Here is a 26,000-nt window from a genome sequence, read left to right on the forward strand (position 1 = left end):
TGGGGGGATTGTCCCTGTAGTAAGTACACTGTAAGTTGCTTTGGATAAAAAGCATCTGCAAAATGCATAAATGTAAATGATCAATAATAATTACTTAATTTAACAGCGAATACATCCAAATTCTGACAAGAATCACATTTTCCATGCGGATAAAAGGAGCATGTCACTGTCATAGAAAAATTCCTGAAATTCATCAAGGATGCAGTTAATGCACAAAACAACGTCATTTTCCATTTTTATAATTCATTGTGTACAGTTTATTTACACTACCAACTTCTTATTAATGTGCTGTCTTTGTTTAAATTGTAGGTGCTTGAGGGAATGGACTATATAATAGGATGGAGATGTTGAATAACTGGAGAAGAATCTCAGCATTAAATGGCACTTGGTCACGCATTTTGGGCGTTGCATGAACGATTTTGGAAAACCCACTTGTGCCTAGACTTAGGGCATGCTTGTACAACAATACCAAGCCTTCATGGCCATGCCCATTGATTTTGTGCTATTGACTTAAGGCATTACGATGCCCATAATATTTGTGCTCTTAAAATAGGGCCCCAGGTCCTGCAACTATAGTGAATTATAGCATATATCAGCAATGCGCTTTAAAGGTGCACTCAGTAACTTTTTTTCTTTGTTTCATCTTGGACTTACCCTGACACCTAGCGGCTTGGACGCGGCATCAAATAAAATAAATAGTTCCCTATCTGTCACTCACTCGACGTTGTGTCGATGTAGTGACACTAGGGGTTGCTCTTGGGAGCCCCAAACACCTCTGATCTTTGAGAAAAGGCCAATGGGAATTGGCGAGTGGAATTTGCGTGCTACTCCCCGGGACATACGGGTATAAAAGAAGCTGGCTCGCAACCACTCATTCAGATTTTTTTTCGGAGCCGAGTGATGTTGAGCAGTGAGTTCCACTGCCATTCCATTCACCTCACAACAAGAAGCGTATGCTATTGGATATACGGTGCATTTCAGCAGCTTTCTCCCCCTCTGTGTGAGTACGCCCCTGGGCGCTTCGGCAGCTGAAAGAGTACATAATATATTCTTGCAGAAAAGAGTATATTTCCTTCTAAATAGTGCCAACTGATGGAGAGTGTATTTTTAAAGATGCCTTTCCTTCTGTGTGTAGTTACTGGATGAGGTCGCTATCTCTCTACCTCTGATGGCCATGAGAGCTGTCTCACATGTCTAGGCTGTAGTCATGTTGAGGCAGCGTTTGTGGATTGTTCATGTTCTCATTGAGAGAACATGACCATGGCAACGTTGCGGTCGCGTCTTTCCTTCTTCCGGGAGAAAGCCACTCCAGCCACTCCCTGCCCCAGGCCTTCTACCTATGGGTACAAGGCCAGGTCGGTTAGCATTTTGGGACTCCAATGGGAGTGGTTCCGCAGGGCAATCCCCACAGACCTCCCATTCCCCAGCAAGCTTGTTTGCCCCGGTCGAGTTCTGGGATGAGACAGGCAGCTTGCCTCAGAGCTTGTGAGCAGGATGAGCTCTCTAGCACAATATAAATGGGGCAGTGGTGGCTCAGTGGTTGAGGCTCAGGGTTAAAGGTTCAAGCCCCAGCACCACCAAGATGCCACTGTTAACTCCAGGTTTCTCTGGGGGGATTGTCCCTGTAATAAGTGCACTGTAAGTCGCTTTGGATAAAAGCATCTTTGTAAATGTAAATGTAAATATCGGAGAGCGGGTTGGCACAGTCGGATGCCGAGGACTCGACTGGGCTTCCACCTTCAGGTGTGGCCACCCAGTCTGAGGCTGACGCGGAGCTGAGTGTCGGGCTGGAGTGGAACCCTCCACCCTGCCCTGAGCCCTCGCGGCTTGATGATTGGTTCCTGGGATCAGAGCTGCACCCTGACCCAGTCCCATTCTTCCAAGAGGTGCATGAAGAACTCAAGAAATCGTGGCGGGCACCTTTTATTGCCTGGACCCGACGTCTGGGTTCACAACTCTCACTACCCTCAATGGTGGGGCGGCCAGGGGATACACAGAGATTCCTTAGGTGGATAAGGTGGCTGTGGTGCACTTGTGCCCTCAAAACGCTGCCACCTGGCAGAATCGGCCGAGACACCGTCCAGGGCCTGTAAGTCTATGTTGTCTCTGGCAGCCAAAGCTTACAGTACCACTGGACAGGCCACCTCCACCCTGCATGCCATGGCCCTCCTGCAAGTACACCAGGCCAAGGCATTGAAAGAGCTGCACGTGGGTAGTCCTGACCCCAAAGTGATTCAAGAGCTGCGCTCGGCGACCGATCTTGCTCTCCAGGCAGGTCAAGGCGCGGGCACTCAGGCAGGCGATGTCCACCTTGGTGGTCCAAGAGCACCACCTATGGCCGAACCTGGTCAAGATGAAGGACCCAGATCGGCCTATTCGGCGACACAGTTGAGGACTTTGCCCAGCAGTTTTCAGCGGTGAAAAAGCAGACGAGGCCACTCAACATATCCTGCCCCGGCGTGGTTTAAAGTCCTGCACCCCATCTGACCGCCGCCGAGGACGTTATTAATCAATGAGTGAAAGTTTCAAATAACAGGATGGTTACTGAGATTAAGAGAGTAGTATTCAGCTGGTCATGCGATTCTAATATGGCATTCCCCATATTAGCATGTGTGGACCCTCCCCATGTAAAATAAAACAGCTTTTATAAGGTTAATAATATGACTAGAGTCTTAATTTTAATGTGAGTGGTCATGATTTCCTACATATATTTCAAATTGCAAAATTTCAATTCATGTCTTTGAGTTAAACTTTTTAAATAAGCAAAAATTACTAAGTGCACCTTTAAATACGAGCATACAGGCAACAGTAATGTGGGCTAAAAGTTGTTTGGGTGTGTCCCGCAGGCCCCACAGTTCCAGCGCCCCACTGTAACCTACCTCTGAAACCAGATGGAAAGTCTCCATTTGCTCTAAAAGGCATGTCATTGCTGTCTAGGAGGAACATTTTTATTTCAAAAATATTTCACTTTTGTTTTTTCCTGTGGTTAGACAGACTTCTGTGAACAATGCTTGGCAAACTCCAAAATCTGCAGTGCTCCAGGATTTGAGAGTTACTATCCATAATACACAGTCAAAGCTCATTGACCTTGGCCTCCTATGTTACATACACAACTCTGTTGCCTCTCAAACAAACACCTGCTAGAAACTCCACCATCTTTTAATGACTGTAAAAACTAAGCAACTTAGATGCAAAAAGTTGTTTGGGTGTGTCCCGCAGGCCCCACAGTTCCAGCGCCCCACTGTAACCTACCTCTGAAACCAGATGGAAAGTCTCCATTTGCTCTAAAAGGCATGTCATTGCTGTCTAGGAGGAACATTTTTATTTCAAAAATATTTCACTTTTGTTTTTTCCTGTGGTTAGACAGACTTCTGTAAACAATGCTTGGCAAACTCCAAAATCTGCAGTGCTCCAGGATTTGAGAGTTACTATCCATAATACACAGTCAAAGCTCATTGACCTTGGCCTCCTATGTTACATACACAACTCTGTTGCCTCTCAAACAAACACCTGCTAGAAACTCCACCATCTTTTAATGACTGTAAAAACTAAGCAACTTAGATGCAATTACTGCCCAACATTCACTCCCTCATTTCCTCCCTCTCAGTGGCAGTTAAGCATGATTTGTCTGTCTGGAAGTGCAGATTTAATATGCCCTTTGCAGTGTGCAGGCCTCCAAGTGAGAGATAATGAATACATAGGCTGCTTCAGAGGAGTGTGATAAGGCGGCAGTGGTTGTGTCTGCAGCGGTGGTGAAGAGAGAGAGAGGTAGTGAGCAAGATGCTAGAGGAAATGAGGGAGCATACAATGAGGACCATCGATCCCCACAGCTACGTAGCAGGGCGCAGGATTACCAAGGCCGGCTGACGCACACAATAACATGCTTCTGTCTGCATTCTAATCTTTTAGCAGTCACAAATCAACTTTCATTTTTTCCAAACCAACTGCACACATTTTTCTGCCTCTGTTCTTGCATGTTTGAAATGCGTTTGCATAGCTAGGAAGTACTTAGTTATGAAATTACTTTGCCCTTGACAGATCTGTTTTTTTGGGGGGGTTTTTTTTGGCAATGTCGGTCATTTTCTCCACTTAACCCAAATGACTGGACCCTTATAATTGCTGCTTGCATCAAAATATATTGTCCATTGAAACAGGAAGTTGGAGCAGAGTACATTGAAGGGCTTTTCTTTCTTTTATACAGCTGAGCACTTGACAACTTTTACAAAGGACAAAAGCAATGAAGACACAGCATGAATAAATTACAGCCACTTCCTTCAAAACTAATTGATGGTTGGGAAAGGAAAAAAGTATGAGCATTGGTGCAAAGAAAAAAAAAAAAGACCCATTGATTAACCATTATTTGCCACAGTTGGTACTAATAATTTAGGGGGAGGGGACAGTATTATTCTAAAAAGCATTTTATTATACAAACATTTGTATACACCCCTGCATACAAGATGAGTCATCAATATGTTTGGTCTGTTATTCCATAAGTAAAAGATATATCATCCATCCATCCATCTTCAACCGCTTATCCGAAGTCGGGTCGCGGGGGCAGCTGCTCCAGCAGGGGGCCCCAAACTTCCCTATCCCGAGCCACATTAACCAGCTCTGACTGGGGGACCCCGAGGCGTTCCCAGGCCAGTGTGGAGATGTAATCTCTCCACCTAATCCTGGGTCTTCCCCGAGGCCTCCTCCAAGCTGGGACGTGCCTGAAACACCTCCCTAGGGAGGCGACCAGGGGGCATCCTTACCAGATGCCCAAACCACCTCAACTGACACCTTTTGACGCAAAGGAGCAGCGGCTCTTCTCCAAGCTCCTCACGGATGTCTAAGGGAGAAGCCCGCCACCCTTCTGAGGAAGCCCATTTCGGCCGCTTGTACTCGCGACCTAGTTCTTTCGGTCATGACCCAGCCTTCATGACCATAGGTGAGGGTATGAACAAAAATTGACCGGTAGATCGAGAGCTTTGCCTTCCTGGTCAGCTCTCTTTTCGTGATAACGGTGAGATAGAGCGAGTGCAATACCGCCCCCGCTGCCCCGATTCTCTGGCCAACCTCCCGCTCCATTGTCCCCTCACTCGTAAACAAGACCCCGAGGTACTTGAACTCCTTCACTTTGGGAAATACCTCCTTCCCTACCTGGAGTACGCACTCCATCGGTTTCCTGCTGAGAACCATGGCCTCAGATTTAGAGGTGCTAATCCTCATCCCAGCCGCTTCACACTCAACTGCCAAGCGATCCAGTGAGAGCTGAAGGTCACGGACCGATGATGACATGAAGACAACATCATCTGCAAAAAGCAGTTATGTGATCCCCAGCCCACCGAACCGCCCGACCCCAACTACACCTCGCTATCCTGTCCATGAATATCACAAACAGGATTGGTGACAAAGCGCAGCCTTGGGGGAGACAACCCCCACATGGAATGAACTCGACTTCGTGCCGAGGACCCGGACACAGCTTTCGCTTTGGACATACAGGGATTGGATTGCCCTAAGAAGGGACCCCCCACCCCGTACTCCCGCAGCACCTCCCACAGTCTCTCCCGGGGGGCCCGGTCATACGCCTTCTCCAGATCCACAAAACACATGTAGACCAGATGGGCATACTCCCAGGCCCCCTCCAGGATCCTTGCGAGAGTAATCTGCTAAAATTAATTTGGTCAATTTCACCTACTTTTTCTAGTTTAAGGAGTTTTTTGCATACAGCTCAAAGTTAATAGACTAAAAGTCACAACACTTTTATATTTTTTTTATCTGTTAACCATAATTGTCTTTCTGGTAAACCTAGATAATATGCTTGGTGGGGACACCAGAGTCTTTTCAGCAAGGAAAGAACAACTAGTAAAGAGTTCTCTGTTTACATTTCCTGAGTAGTTTAAAAAAGTTTGCCTGATTTATGGCCTATGGCTTGTAGGAGTATTACACTTTCCTGTAAGCAGTTTACAGAGGACATTGTTCAAACAGACTTTAAGAAAGACAAACAGCTGGCCAGCATTCACTCCGAGAACAACACAAACCATGAGCTCAGAAGTAAAGCCTGACACACACAAAAACTCAACACTAAGGGCAAAAGGCTATGAAGATGCAAACAAAACAAATCCTCAAAAAAACAGAAAAAACAAATCACAAGAGAGTTTGAAGGGAGATGCCTCTGACTTGGCAATATGTTTGATTTTCCTTTTCTCAGAACAAACTCTCGGAGCGCTGCAAAAAGGCCGGGTAGCAAACAAGAATGAGAGCTTTCAATAGTCAATAGGAAAACAAGCTCAGCAGGGACTGAAATTTGCCTTCAAGTGGCCTGAATGGGCAATTACAAGATGCTTAAGTAAACTCAATTCAAAAGTTGTAAGGTAAAGAGTCTAAGAAGGAGGGAGGAAAGGGAGAGAGAACGAAGCTGCAATCCGATTCACACAGTCCCTACGCAGTGTTCACTGCACCATACACACTCAGCAGGGGATATCTGTAGAAGTTCACTGGATTAAATTCTATAATCAAACAGAAGTTGAGGCATCACTCAAAAAGCATCAAACAAAGACGACACTTGAGCTGTCCAGATTAGAGTTTGGAGTTATGATGACATAAAAATTCTCCAAGTAAATTAACATAAATACAAAAAATATGATCATACTAATAGGGATACACTGGCGGCCAAAAGTTTGGAATAATATACAGATTTTGCTGTTTCAGAAGGAAATACTTTAATTCACCAATGTGACATTCAACAGATCATAAAGTTTAGATAGGTCATTACTGATGTATAAAACAGCACCATCATTTTTGATCAAATCTAGACAGGCCCCATTGACAACAGCCATCACTCCAACACCTTATCCTTGAGTAATCATGCTAAATTGCAAATTTGGTACTAGAAAATCACTTGCCATTATATCAAACACCTCTGAATGCTGAGGTGTGCATGGAGTAGACGTGTTTTATTGGGGTCCTCCATGGCAAGTTTTTCAAATTAGTTTAATTATTTGCCATCTTTCTTTTTATTTTGCACTTATCCCTAAACTATTGGGCGAGACAAATTTTCAGGGACCACTGATCACTGACCGTGCTCATCGTGGTCTCAAACCAAGGCTGTCAGAGCGAGAGAGGCCCCACTTGATCATTGCGCGAGTGAATTTCTTTCAGGAAAAGGTATAAATTCTCCGAATTCGGCGAGACCACCGCAACCTGGATTGCAATGGACACAAGGTGCATATCTTTCCGGTCTATACTGCAGAGGTGATGAAACAGCGACAGGCTTTCGATGAGGTGATGTGTGAACTGAGAGAATTAAAGGTTACACACAGTCTCTGCTTCCTGGAGAGGCTCCGTGTACAGCATAACAGACTGTTCAAGATCTTCACTGACCCTACAGAGGCAACAAAATTTGTGGACACCAGGCTGAAGCAGGTTTAGAAGATATGCACAGCATGAGTATCTCTCTTAAAATACTTTAAATTGCCCATTGACACTTTATTTTTCTTGTTTTAAGAGTGTTTACACAGGCATTCTTTTTGGCCGGCACTACTGTTGTTTCAGCTCTTTAAATGTATATAAATTGGAAGTGGAGTTGACTGGGATTACTGACAGTGAAGAGACTGGGGATGAATCCTCTAACTTACATGCAAGTTGTGTTCCCGAGTTGAAGGGGGAACATAGTGCATAATTTCGGGGAAGACAGATGTGAGAAGGTGTGGGTTGACTTTGTGTGTTCTAAGTTCTGGGATGTCCTATATGTGGGTTATACATGTGATTTTTTTTTTTTTTTTGTACGGACTGCCTCGTTTTAATTGTTCTACTTCATGCAGAGACTGATGGCTAATATTAATGGGGGAAATATTACATTGGCTTCTTGGAATGTACAAGGGCTTGGCCATGTAATTAAAAGGAGTATTTTCACATTTGAAATCACTCAAGGCTGATATAATATTTCTTCAGTAAACTCAACTTGGCGCAATTCACCAATGCAGACTTACGTAGAACCAATTGGATATCTCAGGTTTACTGAGATTACTAATGCCAAAGCTAAAGGTGTGGCTATTCTTTTCCGTAAGAATGTTCTTTTTCGGCTCTCTTCTATGGTTGCTGATCCACAGGGTAGATAATGGTGTCAGGGTATATTAATTCTCTCCCCATAACTTTGCTCAATATGTACAGTCCCAATTTTGATGACTCAGAATTCTTTTGTGAAATGTTTTGTATAATTCCAAATACAAATGCCATAAATGTAATAGTCGGTAGATTTAAACTGTTACTTGGATCCCTATATGGATAGATTTTCCTTCAAACCACCACCCAAGATTAAATCAGAATAAACACTTAACTTAATAAATCAAGAAACATGGTTGATATTTGGAGACTACAGCATCCAACGGATAGGGTTTATTCATTTTATTCTCATGTTCACAAATCATACACTAGAATTGATTACTTTTTGGCAACTTCTGAATTGATTACTAATATAAATAGTAAATGTATTTTGCCTAAGCGAAATTACTGCTGGCATTTAAAAGCAAATATTTGTGTAGTTTTGAAAAAAGGGAAAATTGAGACAAATCAAGCAAATTATAGACCCATTGCCCTCTTAAGTTTCGATCAAAAGGTATTAACTAAAGTATTGGCTTCCAGGTTAGCACAACACATCTCATCCATTATTCATCCTGACCAAGCTGAGTTTATTCCAGGAAGGTTTTCATTCTGTAATGTCAGCCTGCTTCTTAACGTTTAATATACGGACCGGCGGTTAGTGAACAACTCTGTAGCTGTTATCTCATTAGATAGATAACCCATTTAGATGCCCAAAAAGCCTTTGATCAGATAGAATGGCCATACTTGTTTGAAGCGTTAAAACAATTTGGATTTGGAGATAAATTTATCGAATGGATTCAACTTGTTTATTTCCATCCGTCATCATCAATTTTGACCAATGGTATTAGATCCAGTGCTTTTTAAATGCATCGGGGTGTACGACAGGGTGATCCTCTATCCCTTTTCTTTTCAACATTGCACTGGAGCCATTAGCTGTAGGAATCAGAGCCCACCCTCATATCCATGGGATCTCATTAGGAAATACTGAAAGTCTGGTAAATTTATATGCAGATGATTTGTTACTATGTGTCACGGATCATGTGGTTTCTGTCCCTAAACTTTAGATTACATTTACATTTTTAGTAAACATTCAGGATACTCAATAAATTGGAGTAAAAGTGAATTTATGCCCATGATGAATAATTTAAGCACCAGCTTTTAAAATAGTATACCATTTAAGTTAGTGGAGGATCACTTCACATATCTTGGCCTGAAACTTCCAACGAACCCTAAACATTTGTTTAAATAAAATTTCCTAGACATAATTAACAAAGTCAAATTAAAAATTGAGAGTTGGAAACTACTCTCCTTGTCATTAATTGGCTGTGTGAATGTAATAAAGATGGTTACTCTTCCAAGGTTTCTTTACCTCTTCCAAAATCTCCCCATTTATTTACGGGCAACCTTTTTAAACAACTAGATTAAATTATTCTCTCATTTATATGGAATTACAAGATACCTTGTATAGCAAAAGCCCATTTACAAAAACCTGCTGGATGTGGAGGCCTTGGTCTTCAAATATTTAAACACTATTACCTGGCAAATGCCAGGGCTCTCACTTATTGGCAAAGGGGCGTTCTAGATGATGTCACCTGAGACTTTTCCATTATGAGTCCGATGTCAGTGCCGGGGTCCTCTCTTCCAGATATACTCTTAACAGAGACCAAAACTGTTAATAAGTTGACAAGCAGTAATTTTGTGCTGAGAAATTCCTTGAAGATCTTGAATAAGATAAAAAGATTTTATAATTTATCAGAAGTCTCAATCAATACACCAATATTATGTAACCATCATTTGAACCTTCTCAGATTGATGGAGTTTTCTCAGCATGGAGGAGAAAGGGATTATGTTATATAGGAGATCTCTATTTAGAGGATCAGTTTGCATCTTAAAAACATGTATACTCTTCCTCAGTCTCATTCTATTCAGTATTTTATTTATTATTGTTTAAAAACTTCAACAAAAAAAAAAAAGTACATCAGAGTTTCTAGTTTGAGAAATAGATGTATCACATGCCCTCAGCTGACAGCTTCATTTAATTCTACCCACTCAACACCAGTTTCATGTACAACAGTAAAGAGAAGGCTCAGGGGTGAAGGTCTTATGGGAAGAATTGCAAAGAAAAAGCCACTTTTGAAACAGAAAAACAAAAAGAAAAGGTTAGAGTGGGCAAAGAAACACAGACATTGGACAACAGATAATTGGAAAAGAGTGTTATAGATCTTAACCCCATTGAGCTTGTGGGATCAGCTAGACTGTATGGTAGTTTAAGAAGTTCAGAACATTATATTCAACTTGTAATAGTAAGTTTTCACATTATTAATGTCCTGACTATACATTGTGGTCAGTTGAATAACACTTTCTTTCCATAAGAGCAAAATCTGTACATTATTCCAAACTTTTGGCCACCAGTGTATATATAAATATACAGTATCTAATTTATCCATGTGGTTTTATATAAAATAAACAGTATGTTATTATACATTTAAATATAGTTGTCATTGTAACAAAGTTCAATGGAAAGGAGGAGGTGAGAACCGGCTTGATGATATAAATAATATTTTAATAATAAACTGAACCAAACGACACACACAGACACCCGTAACTCTCTATCTGCCATCAGCCTAATTAGGGGCCGGTGTGTGCAGAATGCACCCTGCCACAGTCATATTCATTGTTTAATATGGAAATAAATGGGATTTGTTCATTTATAATACCTTATGTTATATCTTAACTGTTATGTAACCAATAGACATGATAATGGCATTAACAATCGCATCTTGTGCAATTTATACCCACAAACAACTGCATAGAAACGACACATGAGGTGAATTAAGGTGAATAAAACCTCGGCCCGTTTACTCCTTTTTTGCTGTTTATTTCAGTCAAACTTTGTGTACTATTCAGCTGGAGGACATTTATTGATGGGTAAATTTCCCTCTCCAATTCTTTTGAAGTGATATATCGATGTACACTTTTTCCCCTATGCATTTCATTTATCCATTGCATTGCACATATACACTCATTCTATACCCTATATATGCTTCTTTCTTCAGTGGAACACAAAATGAGATGTTTGGCAGTATGTTAAATGTATGTTTCAGTCACCTTTCACTTTCATTTTATGGAAAAAAAAGTTGCAATGAAAGTATATGGTGACTGAAGCTGTCATTCTGCCTAACATCTCATTTGGTGCTCCACTGAAGAAATAAAGTTTGGAACAACATTAGGATGAGTAAATGTGGACAGAATTTTCCCTTTTTGGGTAAACTCTACCTTATGATGGCCGAATACCCTTTGAATTACTCTTTGCAATCCACCATCAAGCGATTGGAACGTACAGAGAGACAGAGCATCTTAAAGAGAGAGAGATACAGAGCCAGAGAGATAAAGCATGCTGATGCATACCAATGAGCTAGAACAGATTTCCTGCATTTTGAGGGTATCATACACTGCCAAATCCTTTTAGGGCATCTCCCTATTCAGAAAGTTAAAAGTGATGTGATTACATTGATCCCCTCCTGCTGCATTACACAACAATCTGTTGTCCCTGCATTCCAAGAGAACTCAAGAAAAAATGCTCTCCATCACAGGGCCAGACAACAGAAGTGATTGGTGGCTGCTGTCTCGCTGTCTGCAGCCATGATTGTTGTGTGAAATGCACCAGTGAGAAAGACTGGGTAAGGGGGGCTTGAGCCAAGGGTGAGCATTGAGTAGGGAAGGGTCCACAGTGGAAGTCCTCTCTAATGAGGCCGAAGATACAGCTGGCAGGCCGGAATTTCACGGCATCCACAATAGGGGGAAAAGCTAATTCTAATGTAGCAAGCACCTCCGATGGGAGAGATTGGAGTCCCTTGCCTTTGGTATCGTATGCCATTGTTCCTGTCACACTGGTCTGTACAGCTATTTGGTTCCTCTACATTAGACATGTAGAGAAAGAGGGAGCGGATCGCCATGCTCAGGGTGATTAAAGCTGCCCACTGACTCTGCTGGTGGCTTAACAAAGTCTTGATTAAGTTTAACAAGGTGTGGTGGCAATGTCAATGTTATGGACAAGGGGAAAGGCTGCCATAGGGTGAGTGTGTGTGAGAGAGAACCTGTGTGACTAAGCAGCAATGTCAGTGCTGCACATAAAAAAAAAAAAATTAAGGCAGACCAAAAGTAGTCAAAGGGGGGAATTCATTAAGAATAGATTGCACCCACTGATAGCTCTGTTTGTTTGCACATGCTGTCTGCATTGTTTTAGCACCTGATTCACTAAAGTAATATGCAAATAATTTAACTGTGCGAACAGGCCCCAAATATTCTGTGCTGAATACAATTTATATTCTCTCAATGCAATTCTTGCCAAAACCAATCTGGCATAATTTAATGAGTATTTTTCTGGATTTGCCCAGTTCTAATGCTTTTCTTTATAATGCTTTTCGCATAGAAAGGAGGCATATTTGCACTGAAAAGATTGACAATGATTTAATTTTAATACACATGAAAATATGCAGTATATGATAGTGTAAAAGGTACTTCTCGCAGAATGTAAAAGATACAATCTGCCATCAAAAACTAAATACAAATAAATTCTGTCATTCAATGATAAAGCAATGTAATTCACAGAACAAAACAGCCCAGTCAGTATTTCAAAACCTATTGACTTAAAAATAACCTTCATTGTCCTGTATTTAGCTCATTTGTATTAGGTCATACCCAGTTTCCTCTCATTTTAAAAAGATTATTTTTGGCCTTAACCCGACTGCTTTCTCCCTTATAAAGCAAACTGTACGCTCAATTAACCAAATAAGAGGTAATTAAAGTGTACAAGTATAGTGCCAGCCATAATGTTGCTTTAGAAGTCTTTTCAGTGTGATAAATTCAATTAAAGCAGAAGCTACACAAAGTCTGTGCTTCTTTTATATATTTATATATAAAAAATATTCTAAACTTAAATTAAAAAAAAAAACTAACAAAAAGCAGAACATTAATAAAATAATATTCCTTATGAAGAGACATGTCATAGCTAAAAAAAACCCCGAATAAAATATTTTCAAAACAAAGTTGAAACATGGGAATAATATGATCTTTAACAATCTTGCAGAAATCAGACCAAAAACAATTAGTGAGGTAGTAATAATAAATAAGTTGAAGGAAATTTCTTTGTTTTATTCGTGATTAAATATTTATGGGTAACTTCCAAATTTTGCACCATTTCAATCCAGCCACACCCTGTTTCAGAAATGCTGGTGTAGCGTCTCGGGTGTGTTGCATCATAAACATAAATGTTTAGGTCACTGTGTCAAGTTAAATATAGTTTAATACTCAATCTTTAAACACATCTTGAGATCCCTTAGTTCGGATTTGCGCTCCATCAAGTGTTTTGAAACCAAGAACATAACGCATTTTTGTGTTGTTCTGCCTACTGAAGTGTTTTCTTCACTGTATAAACTGCGCGTTGCTCATACAGCTGAAATTTCACTTACTGCCCTCTGGAGTAAACAGGTGGTACAACAAGCTTGCATTTCTTAGGACTCTTCCTTATTATGGTCTGGGGGAAGTGCGATTAATTGCGGTATTTTTTTAACACGTTATTTTTTGTAAAATTAATCGGACTGAATTAACGCGTTAAATCGACAGCCCTAATAATAATGCATTTAATATGCAACAGCAAGAATATTATGAGCGCAGATGAAAAATGTGTAATATGTAAAGCCAAAATTTGTCTTTTGTATACTAGCAGACACTTGGCACAACAAAAAAAAGCACAACAAACCTGTGGAATCAACAAATTGCACATTTGGACTTTTTGAAAGAGTGAGAGACATTCTAAAGTGAGCATGTCTCTCTCTCTCTCTCAGTCTGATTGGAGAGAATATGTAATGTATGTGCTGAAGAATTCCTTTCATACTGGCTTTGTTGTGACAGGGTGTTTATGAGTTCATGAGGATTAAACTCACCATAGCCAATGGCACGATGCCCCCAAGGTCATGTGGTGCCAGGTGGATGAGAGTCTGGATCTCGTCCGAGAGGGTTCGGGAAATGGGGTACTCGATCTGCCAAGTCATTGAGCGACTGCCCAGAGGATCCAATAGCCCGTTCACCTCCAGATCTACCTGGAGAACCTTCTGGAAGCCTGCCTCCACCCTAGTACAAAAGCAGTAATGAGAGGTAAAGTAAAGCTTTGACTGGACATAAAAAATACATACATACACACACATATATATATATATATATATATATATATATACACACACAACAGTTAGTTACGGTCGTCGAATCTGATTGGATGAGAGACATTCCATGAGCAATGATGCCACCACCATCAACAATCAGATGCTTCACTGTGTGTGTATCACTCACTTGTTTTAAACTAAAGTGTAAAAGTAGTGCATATGTGTTAAGAGTTACTGTATGAGTGTCTCTTATATGTATTTTTTATCTTATTTTTTTTGACATTACATATGTGACTTTTTGTGTGTAATATGAGCAATTGCTGACGTGAAGTGAACCCGTCAGTCATTGTTTACATACAACAGTGCTCCGTGAACGCTCGTATTACTACTACTACACAACTACAGCTAGAAAATAGCTTCAATTGGCTTTAAATGAACAACTTCAGCATCACAGCTGAGAGACACAACAGATGTCTCATTACTTACCTCTTACTGGAGTTTCCATCATTGGAGAAAACGTACTGTTCAAAATGGCGGAGGACATTGTGTTTTCTATTGTGAAAGATTCTTTCACCGTCTACCGCGAAATAGAGAGAATTGCCCCCGCTTGGATGGTGATTTTTCCCCTGAGAAAACTTATCTCCAGAAAGCTGACAGCATTTATGCTTGGGTTTGGCAACAGGTGATCACACACGCTCAGTCTCTCTCTCTCTCTCTCTCTCACACACACACACATACACCCACCAATAACTTGATAGAAACAGCCCAAGCCGTGATACTGTTTCTGAAGTGACATTTTTGAATTACTGGCGGAGACTTGGACACATAATTTGTTTTGAACCAGCAACGGCAGATCCTGATCCGTCCCGTAAGAAAGTAGTTCCGTGCACAAATGCTCTTTTTATGGCCTCAGTTTTTCCTGATTTTTAAAAATGTACTTTTTCATTGAACTGTTGTATATAAGCAATATCACACTCGCAATTGTACTATATGGCCCTACATCAGCACTGCTGGGATTACCTATGGCCCTCGAATCACAGTAGTACTGATGTAGGGCCATATCGAACTCTTGCTCATGTGATATTGCTTATATATACACATATATTTTTTTATTAAATAATTTGTTTAGGGTTTACATTTATATATTTAGATTTATAATAAAAAATTTGAATTCGCTATACAAAACTAAAATTCATTTAAACCCATTGCATACTGTTCAGGACACTCCAAGGAGTCATTTAAGGGCTAAACTTCTGATGCATTGGTCACGTGACCAAACACCATGGCATCGATTTCTGTGAACTGCTTCCATTGGCAGAGCGCCAACAAAATGCTTTTTTTCAAAACGCCTTAAGATTTTTTTCACTGAAACCTGTTTGGTTGTGAAGATTAGCATCTCTAGTTTCTTTTACATTTACATTTATGCATTTGGCAGACGCTTTTATCCAAAGCGACTTAAAGTGCACTTATTACATGGACAATCCCCCCCAGAGCAACCTGGAGTTAAGTGCCTTGCTCAAGGACACAATGGTGGTAGATGTGGGGATCGAACCTGCGACCTTCTGATCAACAGTTCTGTGCTTTATACCTCTACGCAACCACGTAGCGCTTTGACACACTGATAAACATTATGTACACGGATGAGTGCTGTGGAACGGTTTTCTGACAGATGTTCCAAAAACACGTCAGTTATTTTTAATAACTTTTCACAGAAACAAATTTGTGGATCAGTTTGCTTCATTTTAATCTAAATAATTGTATTATGTATAATTTTTGCAAGTTATATTTTTGTTTGTTAACACTGTACAATAAGGTGTAATTCATTAACATTAGTAAATGCATTCCTATATATTTACTCTTGTGTTTTCACATTGAGAACATATGTATTCATCCAAAAGCTGAAAAATGTTGCTTGCAGAGACTTCACATGAAGTTAATATAATATAACTGTTCTGAGTCCAGTGCAGACAGACAGCACACTGGAGGTTAAGTCATTCACTAAATAGGGACCAAGGGAGCATCCAATAGCTTTCCTATGCGGCTAAGTGCATTCACTCCTTAAATATAACCACAAGTTCAGTTTCATGCTGCAGATAATATTTGTACAACTCAACATGTTCGTCAGATGATAATCAGTACAAAAATTCAGAATTTTATAATACAATTTTTTATTTTAACATGACTGGAAGTGATTTGATTATGATGGCCATTACTTTAAATCAGACTTATGCATTCATCTTCATCTGAAATGCCTATAATGTCTCAATAACATGAATAACCAACACTCCTGGACACAAACTATTTGATGAAAAAAATATTTTCAATAAATTAATGAAAAACATTTGTTTAATAATTTTTACATTAACCTACATAATTAGTAACAGGGTTGATGGCTAGTGGAATGTGCCAGTGTAACGTTGTTCAATGGAAAGGAGGAGGCGAGAACCGGCTTGACGATATAAATAATATTTTAATGATTAACTTAAACAAACAAAAAAACACACACACGACGGACATGTCCGTAAACAATCTCTCTCTCCCGCACAATCCTCCCCAGTCGGCCTTTATCCCTCTCGGAGGCTTGGTTAGCCTGATAAGGGACCGGGTGTGTAGAATCACGACCCGCCCTGCCCTACCACATTCCTCCCTCGTTCTCTCAGGCATGGGAGCCCCCGGCTACCTGAATGTGGAAGGGGACAAGGGGAGGGAAACAGAAATAATAAAAATGGAGGGGTACTTCCTGTAACAGTGTAGTACCCCCCCCAAAAAACACTGTAAAATTTAAACGAGAGGGAAAAGGTCAACGTGGAGCGGCACCCTCTAACGACAGCCGCGCCTCTCCGGGCGGATCAGAGGCAGTCCTCAGCCCCTGGCGGACGGAACGCCCCGCCGCGTTCTTGGGGAACAGAAGGGGTCTCCCCCGCCCCTGGCAGCGATTCTCCTGCACCAGGCGGTCGGCAGTGAGCCCCTCCCCGCTCGCGGTCGGCGGTCTCAGACCCTGCCGCGTTTCAGCGGCTGGTAGGGGACTCCCCCGCCCCTGGCAGCGGCCCTGACAGCTGCAGGCGGTCGGTTAGAAGCCCCTTCTCCCCTTGCGGTCGGTGGCCGTCCTCTGCTTCCAGGCGGCCGGGCTCATCGTCCCCCGGCAGATGGCCGCGGCTTCTCCATTGGGGTGGACAGTAGTGGTGAGAACTCTACTACGGCGTATCCCTCCTCCTTCCCGGGTTTCGGCACCAGTGTAATGTAATTTAATGGAAAGGAGGAGGCGAGAACCGGCTTGTCAATCTAAATAATATTTTAATGATAAACTTAAACAACCACAAACACACATGACGGACATATCCGTAAACTATCTCTCTCTCCCGCACAATCCTCCGCAGTCAGCCTTTATCCCTCTCGAAGGCTTGATTAGCCTGATAAGGGATCGGGTGTGTAGAATCACGACCCGGCTCAGCCCCGCCCTCCGCCCTGCCACAGCCAGTAATTCAGATATCAAACTGTTTTTGTTGGAATGTCATCTTTATAAGCTATAAGCATACACCGATCAGCCACAACATTAAAACCACATGCCTAATATTGTGTAGGCCCCTCTTGTGCCGCCAAAGAGCGCCAACCTGCATCTCTGAGATGCTATTCTTCTCACCACAATTGTAACTGCTGATCTCCTGGGATTTTCACACTCAACAGTCAGTGAGTGGCAGTTTTGTGGACCGAAATGCCTGGATGATGAGAGAGTTCAGCAAAGAATGGCCAGGCTGGTTCTAACTGACAAATTCTACGATAACTCAGATAACCACTCTGTACAATTGTGGTGAGAAGCTTAGCATCTCAGAATGCTATTCTGAGATGTGGGTTGGCACTGTTTTGGCAGCGCAAGGGGATCCTACACAATATTAGGCATGTGGTTTTAATGTTGTGGCTGATCTGTGTTTGTGAAATATGTCAAATACGTCCCGTCCACAGAATTTTGATGTGTCTACAGGCCAGTGCACACTACCATTGGAAGAAGGGGCAGTCAAGCAACCATCTGATGGCCTTTTTGTTTTAGTACACCTTGCATGTGTATGGGATGTAGGCTACAATGTGTGTGTGAACGTGTGGCGGTTTACTCTCATTATTCTAGTTTACCAAAAACACATCCCAGCAGCAACCGGAAAAAAAATAATAATAATAGAAAAAAAGCAATTTACTTTTGGTCCAGCACGACAGCATTTTCAGAAAAGATTTCCAAAGCAGAACACAACAGGGTCTCTGCTGATTGCAACACAAACAAAGCTGAAAAACAATGAATAAAACCAAACCCATTTGATTTGCAGAGGCCAAGGTTTGATCAGGCTGGCTTTTTCGACCAAACACTACTTAGTTAAAGCAAAACGCCATGTGAAATGTCCCTACAATCAAAAACCAAATGTGAAATACAGAGCTGCAATTGAATTCTCACCTGAAAGCTTGACAAAGGCACAAAACTAAACTATATTCCTTTTCTCAGAATTCTTCTTCTCAGAACAATATGATTCAAGGTCGGCGGTCCTTGTAGGTCAGAGTATGTTTTGACCATTTAATTTCCTATTTGGAAAGGAATAACGAGAAATGTTTTTGCTTAGTTATACAAACGGAAAATTCAATTTCGGCTCAATTTCTCCTTTTTTGTTTATTGTTTAAAAATTGGTTTATGGCTTGATTATTTTATTCGCACATGTGGATGGCACTGAAACGGCCCTTTCATCTGACTGGTTAAACCACCCCATCTTCTGTATGGCCTTAATTCTGTCAGGCAGAATAAGAGTCGGTACGGATCTGCCAGTGTGTTTACACTTTATTAAATTATTATCGCAAACCACCACTCACTGTTAACTACGGATGCAATTTAAAGCTGAAATGTGTGGCTGGGCACATAATAAGTATTGTTGCGACTTACAAAGCGTTGCCTCTAATTTATGACACATGAAAGATCGGAAGCCCAGAATATATGTTGACACAGAGTTTGGAATATTATTTATATTTTATAACATTTATATTATATTTAACATTAATATGATTTTGTAGTAGGCACTACCTGTGTTTCCATGTCACATTGATAAATGAAATGAAGACTGTTCCGTCACTTTGGATAAAAGTGTAAACTAAATCATGTTTGGGTATTAGCCTACTGTAAGAGCAACAAGTGGAGCGGATGTAAAAATCTAATAAAGAGCTCACTAGGTCTGTGTGTGTGTGTGTGTGTGTGTGTGTGTGTGTCACACACTATTGGGCAGATGCTGCTATGCGCTCTCCATAATTGGATACAACTGCAACATTATTTCTGCAAACCGAAGATTGCTCATAAAGTGTGATGCCAACGTGGTCGTCTCAGCCAATGTGGACTGTTAATAAATGTAATATTACATGTAAAAAATTTAAATAACTATATCTAATTTTGAGAAAATAATTGTGGAGATGACAGACAGATATTTTTTTTTAAATATTTCTTTTAAGATAAGATTTAAAAGTTTAAAAGTATGATTGTAAGCACATGTGCTCATTTCACACGATGAAAAAAGAGCGGAGTTCCAACTGATGTGTTAGAACCGATGCATATGCAAGCATTAAAATATTTGATAGGAACAAAGTATGCAGGTTTTTGACATGCATTTTGTTGGTAGAGAGATAAAGGCATCTCATGTGGAAAACAAATGCTCTGTTCAGTCTGGGCAGTATTTTCACCTGCTCCTGACAAAATATAAAGCGTGTGTAAGACATTCACGTATTTTGTGTTCTAAGGCATGAACTGACACAAATACATTTGGAAAGAAATTAAAAATATATATATATTAATAATTAATTGTAACAGGGTATGGAATGAGCAAGGAGGAGGCAGAAACTGGCTTAACAGTCAATGTAAAGTTTAATGATAAAACTCAACATAAAACAAACATAAACAAACGCAAACACACATGCAACGTGGCCGCATGAGTCCCTCTCAAACTAGTCTGATCCAGGGTTGGGCGTGTTTACTCACTGCCCGGCCTTGTCCTCCTCCTCCTCGTCACACTCCTCCATCGCCCAACTCAGGCCGGGGAAACCCCTGGCATAACGCACTCCCCTCCCCTCCCTCCCTTCCTGGTTGATGCCCTTACGGCCATGCCTACCGGCATGTCTTCCTCGCCATTTGAAGCCCTGGGAGAGACGAGGGGAGGGAAAGGGGAGAGGGAAAGAGAGAGGCAGAGTGACAGAGAGAAAAGAACTTGCTCACCAGCTCCCGGACGCACTGTCGCCCGGTTGCAGTGTCTCTCTCTCTCTCTAAAACAGGAGCCTCTGGCTCATCTTTTTCTCCCTCCCGGCTGATTAGAACGATCCAGGGCTGGCTGTGTGTCCTCCTGGCCCTGCCCTCCTCCTCGTCACATTAATAAAAACTAATAATTAAATCAGTGAACATAACCTTAATACCTGACAGAATTAGCAGGGTTGGGGAGTGACAGAATAGGGTTTGAATTCAGATACGATATGTGAATAGGGACTGCACTGTTACAGTTAGGATTTAATGCAATATGAATAATTGGATATACAAAAATGTTGATAACTAAAGTGTTTACTATGAAATAGAATTATATCAACTAAAATTAATTGCAATCTGAGGAGAGTTTCTGAAGTAATTCAATTTAAAAACAGTGTTAAAGATATAATCCAAAGCTATTTGATCACACTGCTTTGAGTAATCTAACCAAATACATAACAAATTACATTTCACAGATTGTATTCTGTCATCTGTGGAATACAATTTAAAACCAATCCTCTTAACCCTGTAAATTAGTAAAAAGGCAGCATGACACTTAATTGCATGATAAGTTTCTCTGAGGCTTGTTCATTTCTTACAAGGTATTGGTTATTCTCAAAGCTTAATACATTTAATGTTTGTCCTGCACAGATTTGGTTTGGATTTTCTAGAACTATAAATTATTTCTAAAGTGACTGGTTTGGCAGTTTCTTCATTTGTCATGATCTCCATATTTTAAGATGTAGTAGGTATTGAACAACTTTTATTTTATCCTTACAACAATGCATGCAACCAAAACTAAACTTGATTTTACAGAAGTTTTTAAGATTTCCATTGCACATATCCTGCTTGAACCTTACTTACTAAACAATTGTGACTGCAGGAATTAGCAAAAACAATACAAAAAAACTTTATCCGTCACTCAGATGGTTTAAGTTACAAAAAAAATGTCTTGTCTATATTTAATTTGCCAAACTTGTTTTCGTTTCAAAGAGGGATGGAGCATGTACATTTGTAACAAGTTTTGCTTTTTACCATAGGCCCTACTGCACAAATACTGCACACAAACACCTTAAACATTCACTCAAGACAAGTGGGAAATGTTACGGATATATTATCATGGTAATGTTTATAAGATTTTTATGTTCACTCCACTTGTTGCTCTTACAGTAGGCTAATACACAAACATGATTTAGTTTACACTTTTATCCAAAGTGACGGAACAATCTTCATTTCATTTATCAATGTGACATGGAAACACAGGTAGTCCAACAACAAAATCATATACAATGTTATTAAATATAAAAATAATAAACAATACACCAAACTCCATGCCAGTATATAGTCTAGGCTTGCGATCTTTCACGCGTCATACATTTGAGGCAACACTTCGCAACAGTACTTATTATGTGCCCAGCGACATATTTCAGCTTCAAATTGCATGCGTTAACTAACAGTGAGTGGTGGTTCGCGATAATAATTTAATAAAGTGTAAACACATTGGCAGATCCGTACCGACTCTTATTCCGCCTGACAGAATTAAGGCCATACAGAAGATGGGGTGGTTTGACCAGTCAGATTAATGAAATATTTAAGCAATAAACCAATTTTTAAACAATAAACAAAATAGGAGAAATGTAACCGAATTCTCGTTTTCCGTTTGTTAAACAAAATGAAAAAAATTAGCTGTCTTTTCCTTTCTCGTTATTCCTTTCCAAAAAGGAAATGGAATGGACGAAACGTACACAGACTCGTGTTTCTTCTGATTATTTTGTTCTCATTTTTGTCTTCAAAACGGAATAACCAATAAACTATTTTTTTTCATTTAGAAAAAATTATCAAAATGTAGAATTTTTAATTCCATATAAGAACTAGAAAAACAGGAATTCAGCTCAATTTCTCGTTTTTTTTTTTTCCATTCAAGCACTTAAAATAAGTGTGCAATCTTAGTGGATGGACATGACACAAGTGGATAGATGAGACACGCACATTTCTAATGATTGGTTAAACCTGCAATGTCATCTGCTCTTCCTTATTCCTTTTTATCAGAATAAAAGCCTTTACACACAGGACATGGCGGACGCTAAATCAAAAGTTTATCACATTGAGGACAGGTTTTTTTAACAGTCAATGCAGTGCTCACGATGCACGTCGCCATGGCAACAGTCAGAAATGACTTTATTTTGCCCAACATGTCTATCTGTATACCTATTTAAAAGTGAAATATCGGTGGTGGTGTACATTTGTGACCATATACAGTATGTTATGTGTTAAACAGAACAAAACGAACCTAACATTTTTAATGGCTACAAATAGTTTTCATTTTATATTTAGGATACAATATCTAACCATGAACTTATTGAATAAAAAGAAACCCTTATCTATTATGCAGTTGTCTTTCTTTAATATCTGGACTATATGATCTGAGTAGAGACAAGATGTTACCTTCACAATATGCATTCAACTATTACGCAATAAAATAATAATTATGGACAGTGAATGTGTTTAAAACTTGATGGAAATTAAGTCAAAATAATTGTCAATAATTTGATTATGTTTTTTTATTATTATAACTCCATTATAATAGCCGGCCTTATTAATATTAGGCCTATACCCCATGTGAGTGCTTTGGGTTTTTGGCTTGATGTAGCCTACCAGCAACGTGATTCTCTAAGAACAGGTTGGAATAACAGGCAACACTTTTAATACACTTTTGGTGTAGGCCTATTACATTTACCTATTTGATAAAAAGAAAGTTTCATAAAACAGATGATCAATTACTCAGATGACCAATAAATTAATTACACTAGGTATTCATGCTTTCAGTGTGAGGGGGCTTTTTTCAGGTTCAGATAAGTAGGTTAATTTTAATAAATCAAGCAAAATGCAACTGCATGTCAGCAAAAGTAAATCAGTAATCGGGCACATTTATATGCATTTTATTTAATAAATTCAATGCAAGGACAATCGGGCCTCGGATAGGTGGTAAGTAAAGAACTGCGCGCAACTCGCGCCCCGACAATGAACTTGAGACTAGCTGAATAAAGAGAGGAAAGCAAAAGGTGTAACTACAAATGAAAAAAAAAAAAAATCAAAAGAGAAAATAAAATAAATAATAATGCATGAACAACATGGGCTGAGATCCTTCCCTCAAAAATGGTCCTTTGGTGTCCTTGTCCTGTGAGGCCCCTGTAATAAGTGCACTGTAAGTCGCTTTGGATAAAAGCATCTGCAAAATGCATAAATGTAAATGTAAATAAATGTGAGGCTTATTCACATCCAATGTGAAAATTTATATTTCCCCTTATGTTTCCCCTGCAATAATTTGCTTGCTTTTATTACCATTAACAACAACAACAATAATGACCAGATAACAAAGAATATTGAGTTCAAGCATCCCAATTCATAATGTTCCTTTAAAAAAAAGCAAAAGCGAGTTGGTGAGTTCATTGGTTGTCCTATCAAGGTGTCCTTTGCTTGATGTGATTGCAATAAACATGCAGTAGTCAGAAGTTTTTCTAAGAAATATTAATGCTCTTCATTAAAATGATTAGAATCTATATGCAAAAGCAATCAGCAAACTTGAACTTGGCGAACTCTTATTTGCTATAAACGGGGTTGAGGAAGAACAGATTATCGTGCACGTTGACCAATCAGTGGAAACAGGATTGTCAGGCCTGCTCACATAAACAAAACAAATATTCAAATCTCATATATATAATATGATATATAATCTCGCTTTATATGCACAAATGTTTGAAAATTTATTTTTACATTGATAAACAAGCAGATACAACATAAATTGTTGTGATGTGATAAAGAGAGATAAGGGACATGCAATAAATGAAAGGTTTATTGGTTATTTCGTTCTGAAGACAAAAATGAGAAAACAAATTATCCGAAGGTACACAGACCAAGGTCTCTCTCTTAAAAAATAAACAAACAAAAAACATGACAAATAACTCACTTCCATGAAAAAAAACTTTCGACTAAGGTCACAATAAACAGTATTATTCTCAAAGATTTCATTTCATCCATTGCAAAATATAATTACAATTTGGTGTTCAGTTGATATTATACATTCTTTTCCAAATGAAAAGGCTTCTTTTTTAAACTCAGGTATGAAAATATCAGATTTGAAATATTCACACTTTCAGAAGACATCAGAGGGACAGAGAGATTGTGTGTTTTGGTTACTTTTCATTTTTGCATCAATCTCTCGTTTGTCAAGACAAACTCTTCAAATGAAAAATGTTGAAGAAATTGTTCGTAACAACATTTATATAGATAAAGCTATTAAAAAAGCTAAAGCACAGCACCCATTGAAGCTTCGATATAGAGCAGAGTCGTCAAGAAAAAACTGTTCTCTTCCTCTTGTCACTAGCAGTTCTAAAAATCCTGGATTCTCTGATTTCAATGTCATGGAAACAGGGACAGCGGGATATCTTTAATAAGCAAATCTTAGATGATCATATCAGTTTCACACCCGCTCTTATCTGTGACTTTACATAATAAATGCAACCGCACACTGCCAGTGTCTGCAGGATCACAATTTCTGTAAGATAATTTCTAGATTACTTAAAGAGACATTATCTGTGAAGAGCAGCAAAGTGAATTGAGGACATGAAAAATGCCCTTTTGTCCAGTGTTTCAACACTTTTTGAGCCATGAATTTCCTGACTTTTAACACTCTGTAAGGATTTTTGATTCCTATTCAATTCGGATTCACTAATGAATCATTCATTGCAATTTTGGATTGGATTGTCTGATTTATGGAGAATATGGACATTATCTAGCTTATAAAAGACTTTAGAGCAGAGCAAAACTATAAAATGTTTATTTGCTATGTAAATTTCCATGACTGTTCTTTGCCTGGAAAACACTATTTTAAAATTCCCTGATATACAGATTTTCCATGATCGTAGAAACCTGCTTTTTATATTTAACATATAACGTTATAAATCCTTCACAACTACAGGGTGGAGGGCGGGCCCGGGTCATGATGCTACACACCCAGCCCCTAATCAGGCTAATTAAGCCTCCGAGAGGTATACCGGAGACGGCAGTGTGACACATACGTATATCCCAAAGTGTATAGACCTTAAAGAATGACTCTTAAATGCTCTTAAAGGGATAGTGAAATGCTAATTCTCTCATTTACTCACCCTCATGCCATCCAGGTTTGTATGACTTTCTTTCTTCTGCTGAACACAAACAAAGATTTTTAGAAGAATATTTCAGCTCTGTAAGTCCTCACAATGCAAGTGAATAGGTACCAAACATGCGAAGCTCTAAAATGCACAGAATAAACAGCATTAAAGTAATCCATAAGGTTTGAGTGGTTAAATCTACAGTATATCTTCAGAAGAGATATAATAATTGTGAGTAAGAAACAGATCAATATTTTAGTCCATTTTTACCATAAATTCAGCCAGCAAGGCAAGTTTATTTATATAGCACATTTCATACACAATGGTAATTCAAAGTGACAGTAGGTGGCGATA

The 26,000-nt window shown here is 39.6% G+C and overlaps 1 protein-coding gene across 1 annotated transcript in view; it reads right to left on the reverse strand.

The window, feature by feature from the left end:
- Positions 1-26,000, reverse strand: part of LOC127627360 (transmembrane protein 132C-like) — a 172,700-nt gene that overhangs the window by 61,817 nt on the left and 84,883 nt on the right. Inside the window, exon 4 of the mRNA XM_052103702.1 lies at positions 14,031-14,217. Within this exon, the coding sequence (XP_051959662.1) occupies positions 14,031-14,217 (187 nt within the window). The remainder of the gene's footprint in view (positions 1-14,030; positions 14,218-26,000) is intronic.

The sequence above is a fragment of the Xyrauchen texanus genome, chromosome 34 (genome assembly GCF_025860055.1).
Source record: "Xyrauchen texanus isolate HMW12.3.18 chromosome 34, RBS_HiC_50CHRs, whole genome shotgun sequence".
NCBI classification, from domain to species: domain Eukaryota; kingdom Metazoa; phylum Chordata; class Actinopteri; order Cypriniformes; family Catostomidae; genus Xyrauchen; species Xyrauchen texanus.